Below are 9,530 nucleotides of genomic sequence, written 5' to 3'. Positions count from 1 at the left end.
TTGACTTGGTGTTGTCAGCACCACGCTCAGCCAGTGAGCGAACCGGCTATCCCTATATGGGATCCGAACCCGGGGCCTTGGTGTTATCAGCACCGCACTCTCCCGAGTGAGCCACCGGGCTGGCCCGAGAAATCCTTCTTTATTGTGAGCTTGTAATGAAGTACTCCTATATTTTCTTCAGAGATATCTATACACACTTAGCTCACATGTGCATATTTACCTTTACATCTTCAGTAATTCTTGATTTTATCTTTGTAAATGTCTGAAAGAGACTTTTTCTCAAATAGATTGCTCTTCTGAACAGTAGTTACTAAAGAGTTTATTATCCTTACTTTTCTGATGTGAAATGCCACCTTTATGTTATAGTAAGATCCCATCTATATAGGGGTATATTTCATTTTAGTGACATGTTTTTTTTCTTTTTGTTAATATTTTGGTGTTTTTGATTATTAGAATGTCACTATTTATTTTTATATCTGATTATTGGAATGTCATTGTTTATTTTTTAAATCCTCTTTTTGTATACTTTTTATCAGGGGTATCCTGATTTTATATGTTATTTTTCTCTTGTGCATTAATTTTAGAATAAACATGGAAGTTCCATGAAAATTTTCTATTGAGATTATGTGACTAAGTTAATTTGGGGGGAAGAATTGACTTTTTTATGATGTGAAAGAGTCTCATCCAGAGCCATAGTTATAACTGTTAGAATTCGGTAAGGTTGTAGGTAACAGAAAAACTGAAAAACAGTTGCATAAGGAAGATAGAATATTCGTTCTCAAATTCAGGAAAACTGGAAGTAGTCTAACTTGCAGGTATCACGTTCCATGGTCTTAGGGGCCTGTGCTCCTTGTTCTTCAGACATACTAGTCACTTTCCCACTGTACAGTTGTAGATGGGGATGCACTGACTTCTCTATCTCCTGGTCCTTCGTATTTTCAAGTTACCTCCTTAGAAAGGCTTTGCTTGGCCAACCAATGTAAAGTAGCTTCCTTGGTCACATCTGCTGTCTTAAGGCACTTATGTAAAATTATCTTGTTCACTTATTTGTTTACCTTTCATGTTTTTCCTCCCCTCTTTAAATTTTATATGGGGGTTTACAATGACTATTGTTTAATATTGTATGTATGCTTAGTGCTTAGAACAATGCCTGGTTCATAATAAACATATAAATATTTGCTGAAATAATGAGTTTTGAAAAGAGAATAGAAGTATTTGTAATCTTAGCTATTTTTTAGATACTTTACTTTTGAACTAGGATTCAATTCATTTTTGAACAATACTTTCTAGTAATTCAGATCATATATGGCTTTATGCATATCTTTTCATAGTGATGTCTTTTTTTGTTTAAATTTGCTTTTCTGGATACTCATCAGTGCAACTTTAGTTATTATTAAAATAAAGCTTAAAATACACCCTCGATGTTGACTTTTTTTTTGTTTGTTTTGGTGGCTGGTCAGTACAGGGAACCCATGACCTTGGTGTTATAAGGCTGTTCTCTAACCAACTGAGCTAACTGGCTAGCCTATTGATGTTGACTCTTGTTAAATAAGAGTGCATAGTAGTGTATGGCATTAGATCTTGTCTTGACTAAACTGGATGAGGTTTAATAATAGAGTGATATCTGCTTATTTTTTCAGGACTACCTGGTTAACTTAAATTTTTTGTTTGTTTGTTTGTTTGTTTTGGTTTATTTGTGGCTTTTTCCACTCAGAAAATTGTATTTTCTGTTGTACTTGTCAGTACAGCTGGCATGAATGTAGGAAGCTATATAGTGCTTAAACACCAGAGGGTGCCAGAGATTCATGTTTTATCATAATATTTCAGAATCGGAAGTGACAAATATTATTAGTACCTCTGCATATTTGTATGTTTAATCCTATTCTAACTGACTGGGTATTCAGTGATAATAATACTGATTTTTTTTTTTCCTTTTTGTCTTTTTTCGTGACCGGCAACGGATCGCAACCCTCAGTGTCGCGCCCGTACTGGACCAGGACCAGCAACGGGATCGCAACCCTCGGTGTTGCTCCCGTACCTCGCTCAGCCAGTGAGCGGCCGGTCTGTATGTGGGATCTGAACCCTTGGTGGGAGCGCTGCCGCACTCCCAAGCAGCGCACTGTAGCAGTGCGCCACCGGGCCGGCCCATAATACTGATTTTTTGATAATGCTTTATGATTAAATTTTTTTAGAGTTCTTATGTTTTAAGGACACAAAATATTTGTGGATAAATAATGCATATTATTTCTGGTAGTGAAGATATTTTAACACCTAGGGATTTAGTGTGATTTTATTATTTTCTTTAAAAAGACATTTTTAGAAAATATAAGATTACATGCTGTTTGCATAGAAAGTATTAATCCACCAATTTTTAAATTGTCCATTCTTTCCATATTGTAGGAATCAGATTGCCTAGTGTAACTTGAACATGGGTGTACCTTTGATTGTGTGTAACTGTTTCGTGTATTTGTTAAGAGTCTATTTGTCCTTTTGTGAACAAGTTTATCAATAATATGTCTTGGTTACATAATATATGATCTGATGGTTAATCATTTCAGGTCAGGGATTTTAAAAAGAGAGGAAATACTCTCTGGTGACCAAAAATACCTCTCATCTTGGAGTTAGAAGAGAGACAAGGAGGAAACATCCATGTGAGCCATGCCCAGATTAGGACATAGGTTTAAAATTCAATAAAGAGGTCTTATGCAAGATCTTGATGAAAACTAGTTTCTTGAACATTACACACAGGGGAGTTACATGAGTGAAGACTTAGAGATGAGATTGTGAAGTTTTTCAAAAATTTTAGTCACATTTTGTCATAGTAAAATGATGGTCAGGGAAAATTATCTTCGAACTTATGAGCAGAATGGACTGAGAAAGAGCGACATTATAGTTAGGTACACTGTGAAGTGAAAGTTGAATTTATGTGGGCAGGAGAAAAGGATATTCTTACTTATTTGTCATGAGCATTCTCAAGAAGGATCAAAGCCAAGATACAGTGATAATGTTGAAGTGTGATTTATACTAAAAATTTCTTAACATGATTAATAATCTAATTGAAAATATATAAATATAGGAAAAGAGCTGGTAGATACTTCTAAAGCAATTTGTAAGTGTTTGCTAGTGTAGGAATCTGGGGAATATCCAGAATGAAATCTCTGGAGACTGGGCATGACAGGAATCTATACTTTAAAAACCCTTATAATATTTCTGACATTCACGACAGTTTTAGGAAGTATAAGTACAGGTCTCAAAATAATGGTCTGCAGAAAAGAGTTTTGAAACTGAGACTATTCCAGGGGGTTTGCAAGGTCAGAACATCATCAGCATCATCATAATAGCCTTTTTCAATGTGTTTTTTGTATTGGTGGTTCAAAAGCCATGGTAGTAAAACTTTGTCACCTTAGCATAGACCCTGACAGTGGCACCAATCCATACTATAGCCACTTGTTCTTTACCCTCACACACTTGTGGTAAATAAAAAGAAAAGAAAAGGAGTTTTACAAAAAATGTTCTTAATTAGGCAACGTAAATTATTAGTTTATTAAGCCTCAAGTCTTGTGTACATACCTTTTAATATTCTGTACAAAAAGATGGGAAGTTTGTATAAAGCTCTTCTGCATGCCATAGTCCAGTGGCTGTCTCAATACCAGTTCTTGTGCTAGTGTTTAAGTTGCGAGCAGAGCTGACTGCTTTTTTCATGGATCACTATTTTTACTTGAAAGAACAACTGACAAACTATAGTTATTTTGACTTGGGTATTTAACAGATATTTTCATGAAAATGAATCAAGTGAATTTGTCACTTCAGGGGAAAAACCTGACAGTATCTTTTGCCAATGATAAAATTTGAGCTTTCAAACAAAAATTAAAATTTTGGAAAAGTTATATCCACAACTGTGAGTCTCACAGCTTTCCAATACTTAGATTTTTAAAATTTACTTTAAAAAATTGATGCATAGTAATTGTACATATTTATGGGGTACAGAGTTATATTTCAATACATGTATACAGTGTGTGATGATCAAATCAGGGTAATTATACCCATCACTTTAAAATTTTATTATTTCTTTGTGATGAGAGCATTTGAGCTCCTCTCTTCTAGCCATTTGAAAACATTCAATAAATTATAGACACCTAGCACTACTGTAGACCACCAGAACTTGTTTTTTCCTATCTAACTGTAATTTTGTAATCCATTAACCAACCTCCTCATTTACCCCCACTGCCTACCCTCTCCTGCCTCTAGTAACCACAATTCTACTCTCTCCTTCTATAAGCTCAACTTTTTTTTTAGCTCCCACATATGGGTGAGATCATGTGACATTTATCTTTCTGTGCCTGACTTATGTCACTTAACACAGTGTCTTCCAGGCTCATCCATGTTGCTGTAAATGACAGGATTTCTTTCTTTTTTTTTTTTTTTTTTAATGGCCAAGTAGTATTCCATTGTGTATATATATACCACATTTTCTTTATCCATTCATCTGTCGATGGACACTCGGGTTGATGCCATATCCTGGCTATTGTGAACAGTGCTACAATAAACATGGGGGTGCAGATACCTCTTTGGTATACTAATTTCCTTTCCTTTGGATAAATACTCAGTAGTGGGATTGCTGGATCCTAAGGAAGTTATATTTCTTTTCTTTCTTTCTTTTTTTTTTTTTTTAAAAGATGACCCATAAGGGGATTTTAACCCTTGACTTGGTGTTGTCAGCACCACGCTCTCCTAAGTGAGCCATGAGCCAGCCCTGGAAGTTCTATTTCTAATGCTTAGATTTTCTGATCTGATTGGTAGAGATATTAACATGTGATTTTTGTTTTTTCTTTTTCATTTTAGGTATTAACATGTGATTTTTGTTTTGTTTTCTTTTTCATTTTAGAGATATTAACATGTGATTTTTGTTTTGTTTTCTTTTTCATTTTTTTAACATGAGATTTTTGATTAAGTATAGTGAGTCTAAATTCGGAAGGTCTGTGTAATTCAGTGAACCAATATTTTCCAAAGTACCAATGCATGCCAAAATACCGTACATGGGTAAAAAATCCATTCAAAGTGGAAGACAACCAGTGAATTTTAAAGAGATTTGTGAAGACAACGACACTATTCTTACTAATTATTTTTTATTTTGGTATTGTTAGTTTACAAAAATGTTACTTATGTTCACATATAATGGGCTTGTTATTTTTCAGTGGATAAATAATAATCAATTTTAGTTTCTAATACAGTTGTAGTTTCTAACACAGTTTTTATTCAAAATCACATGGTAGGTACAGTTTTACCCCCATTTTACATATAAGGGGATTGATGAGTGGGGATTGATGAGTAGAGATTGGAAGAAACTTGTCCACAGTCATCCTGTTGATAATTGTCAGAACAAATACTGAAACCTTGTCCTCATTAACTCTGGTATCAGTACTGTTAATTCTTATAGCTCAGTATTTTTCCAGGTATGGTCGCCAGACCATCTGTGTCATGATCAGCTTAGTGTGCTTGTTAGAAAACTCCAGACTTGTGGTCTCTATTATAGACCTACTGGATGAGAATCATGGGTGCTGTATGGGTGTGTGTTTAGCTATGAGACCATTTTGAATATACTTTCTAGTTGGTTCCTAAAAACACTAAAGTTTGAGAAATACTGCAGTAGGCTGTGCTACATTTGTGTTAATAAGAAGAAAGATGGGAGTTTCCCATGAGAAAAATAACTTAAGAAACAAAACAAAGCATAGAAAGAGGAATAAACAGGGTGTTCTATGAGTTTACTGATATGCTGTGGTCAAGTAGAGAGGCCACACCTGAGAGAGATGAAAAAAGAATATTGAAGGCAATGTTATTTTACCAGTGATTAGTAATGTAAGGAAGAACTTGATCTTCTTAAAATTAAGTTTTGTTTATATCTTAAAACACATTACTTACACATTTTGCACAAAATTCAAAAGGTACAAAAGGGTATGCAGTGGTAAAAATAAGGCTTTCCCTCACTTTTTTTCCCCTCTGCTAGCCAGGTTCCCAGCCTAGAGCCAACCACTGTTACCAGTTTCTTGTGTATCTTTCTAGATACAGTCTTTTTTTCTTATTCTTTTTTTGTATAGCATACTTTATTGATGGTACGTGACAAAGTAGGGCTCTCTAGATAACAGTCTTTTCAACACGGATGGTAATATACGATATAATGTTTTGCATTTTGGCTTTTACCACTTAATTGTGATAAATGTTAGAGATTGTCCCATATTAGTATATATTCATTGTGATTTGATATTTTTAATAAAGTTCCATAATGATGGATGTTTAGGTTGTTTTCATTGCTTTGTACTAGGAAAACAAAGCTGCAGTGACTATCATTTCATATAATTTCTAAGAACAGCAGTTTATTCATTTTAAATAGTCAGATAATGCCAAATAGCCCTTTATGGAGATTGTATTATACTTTCAGCAACAAAGCTGAAGATAGTTTATTTCCATGTGTTCTGTTGAACTTTAAAAACATTTTGCCAATCTAATAGGTAAAAAATTATATTTCTGTTATGAGTGGGATAGAACATCTATGAGTCATTATTTTCTATTTTTTTTTTTTTTCCTTTTTTTGTCTTTTTTTGTGTCCGGCAACGGATTGCAACCCTCAGTGTCGTGCCCGTACCGGGCCGGGACCGGCAACGGGATCGCAACCCTCAGTGTTGCACCCGCACCTCGCTCAGCCAGTGAGCGGGAACCGGTCTGTATGTGGGATCCGAACCCTCGGCGGAAGCGCCGTCGCGCTCCCAAGCGGCGCACTGTAGCAGTGCACCACCGGGCCAGCCCAGAGTCATTATTTTCTATTAACTAATATTCATACTCTTTGTCCATTTTTCTATTGGACCATTGTTTTTCTCCTTGGTTATTTATAGGTGCTCTTTATATTAAGGTAATTCCTTTTTCTATGACATGAATTACTTCCTTCAATCCTCAGTCTAAGAGTAGGGACTATTGTTGTCCCCATTTTACTGAAGATGAAGTTTTAGAGAGGTTAACTGCTTTATTTCACATAGATAATAAGTGGTAGAGTCAGGATTCCAGGGTAAGCAGATTGACTCAGAACCCTCATTTTAACCCACCGATCTACTGCTTCTTAGTATGTTGTAATAAACAGCACACTGCTCTGAGCACATAGAAATTCCTTAAATATTTAGATGAGATTTGCAAACTACTGTGTTAAGGATGATAGGTGATAAAGATGATTAATAGGTTTAATAAAATTAGTCTAATTAGACTTGAGGGCAAACACATTGACTATTAGAAGACAGAGTGAGACCAACTGTAACAGAGACAAAGATGTACTCCCAGAAGTTCAAAAGTTGTAGCAATTGGATAAATGATTTAAAAGTACACACACACAAAAAAGCGCATTTCTAAAGCAGGCATTTGAAGTGGGCCTGGTGTTGAGATAAGGCTTCGACAGCTGAAACATAAGAAAGCAAGGGAAGTTGAAGATGAACAGAAAGGGAATAACCAGAACTAAGGCCAGAATCAGTAGGAGCTGTTTGATAAGTGCGTAATGGGAGCAGGGAAGAGTGCTCAACTGGGGTCATTACCTGGAAGGACTTGAACGAAAGGTTTTTGAACAGGAAAGTAATGTGGTTTGCTCTACCCTCAAATATGTATACTCATCTTAGTGCTGTAGCAATGTAGCAATTCTGTTAGATTAAAAACAACTTTTTAATTTTGTTGGTACAAAGCAAGGAGTCCAAACATATTTCGTATTTCATATGTATGTCTCATACATGTGTGTATATGTGTGTATATGTACGTGTGTGGGTGCGTGCAACTTTATATTTTATATATAGGCCCTTTGCAGCCAATTGCTTGGGGTAGTTTAATGAATTCAATTGGTACTGATGGAGCACACCAAAAGGCTGAAGCAGAAAAACAAAACTAACTGTAACCATTTGGTTTCAGAATAGTAGTCTCGTAAGTTTCTTTTCAAGGTCCTTTATGTGGTGGGTACAGACCTTTCAGAACTGGTACATTTCTCCTCCCCCTCAGTGGAACTGTGGAGTGCACTGGGGAAATCTGAGGGGCTTTTAACCATCTTAGAGGAAAACAATATACAATATCTGTTTTCATTTTTTTGTCTTTCGTTTCAGAGGGTCTGTCAATGACTTAGTGTAACTCGGAATCCCTTTTGATATATCTCATTTACCAGAGAGAGAGAGAGGTGGGCCCCAGAAGACAAAGATTCTTCTGGTTATCTTTCTGATATTAAATGTGCACTAATGGTTAGAGAAACCGGTTAAATTTACAGGCTTGTGGGGAAAGATAGCCTATTCAATCTCCTCTTGAGTGAATGAATTAAGTAAAATAATGTTATTAGTTGCAAGGAGAGATCTGTAATACTTCTGCTGTCTGAAATCAGTCATTCTCTCTCTCTCACACACATACACACATACACACACACATATACTCCCCACACCAAAAAACTATAATTTTTTTTTTCCATTAGAGATGAAGATGACATCAATGATGTGACTTCCATGGCAGGGGTCAACCTCAATGAAGAAAATGCCTGCATCTTAGCAAGAAACTCTGAATTGGTTGGCACACACATTCAGTCATGTACAGATGAACCATTTCTTTTTATTGGAGCTCTACAAAAGAGAATTTTAGACATTGGTGAGTACAGACTTATAATTATTGACATGATAGGAATTTCTGTTTGAGGGAAAAAATGTTATCAAAAGAGACAGCCTGGGTTGGTTGTCCTGAAACTGAGGCTTAAATAGGGCTCTAGAAATAATCAAGATTTCCTGAGTGTTATAGAAAGAAGTATTTTATTTTTAAAATTATTAATATAACTTAAATCATATAACCTAGTTTTGAGCTTAAATAATAGAAGTTAATATTTTATTCATATTTCTTAATGAAGGAATAGTTGCATGTACTTTTAATAAGTATATAATATGGTACACCATTTATTTTTCTGTCCCGTTCCTTCCTTGGTTGGCCTTTAGGCATGTATGTGTACAAAGGTGCACATATGTTACATGTTTGTGTTTATGACATACAAAGGTACTTCATAAAGTTTGTGGGAAAATGGAATTAAAAGTCTGGGCTGGCCAGTAAGCTCAGTTGCTTAGAGTGTGGTGTCATAACACCAAGGTCAAGGGTTTGGATCTCCATACTGGCCAGCTGCCAAAAAAAAGGTAATATGAGTTTTTCCATGAACTTTTTGAAGTACCCTCATATAGGAACAGCCAGTGAGAGTAAGTACATTTTTCCTTTAGGAACAGCCATGGAGAGTAAGTACATTTTTCCTTATCTCACCACAAAATTTAAAACAACCCTTCTCTTAAAAGAATTGAGTTATTAGAAATTAGAGTTTTCTCGGGCCGGCCCGGTGGCGCACTGGATATATCTCACCACAAAATTTAAAACAACCCTTCTCTTAAAAGAATTGAGTTATTAGAAATTAGAATTTTCTCGGGCCGGCCCGGTGGTGCACTGCTATAGTGCGCCGCTTGGGAAGTGTGGCAGCGCTCCCGTCCGAGGGTTCG

At 35.7% G+C, this 9,530-nt stretch overlaps 1 protein-coding gene across 1 annotated transcript in view; it reads left to right on the top strand.

The window, feature by feature from the left end:
- Positions 1-9,530, top strand: part of TAF4B (TAF4b RNA polymerase II, TATA box binding protein (TBP)-associated factor, 105kDa) — a gene marked incomplete at its 3' end in the record, with an annotated part of 116,173 nt that overhangs the window by 69,052 nt on the left and 37,591 nt on the right. The window contains 1 exon segment of the mRNA XM_008591935.1: positions 8,480-8,649. Coding sequence (XP_008590157.1) covers positions 8,480-8,649 — 170 coding nt within the window.

The sequence above is a fragment of the Galeopterus variegatus genome, unplaced genomic scaffold, assembly GCF_000696425.1.
Source record: "Galeopterus variegatus unplaced genomic scaffold, G_variegatus-3.0.2 Scaffold7416, whole genome shotgun sequence".
Lineage (NCBI taxonomy): Eukaryota > Metazoa > Chordata > Mammalia > Dermoptera > Cynocephalidae > Galeopterus > Galeopterus variegatus.
This window is presented reverse-complemented; position numbering and strand designations above follow the sequence as displayed.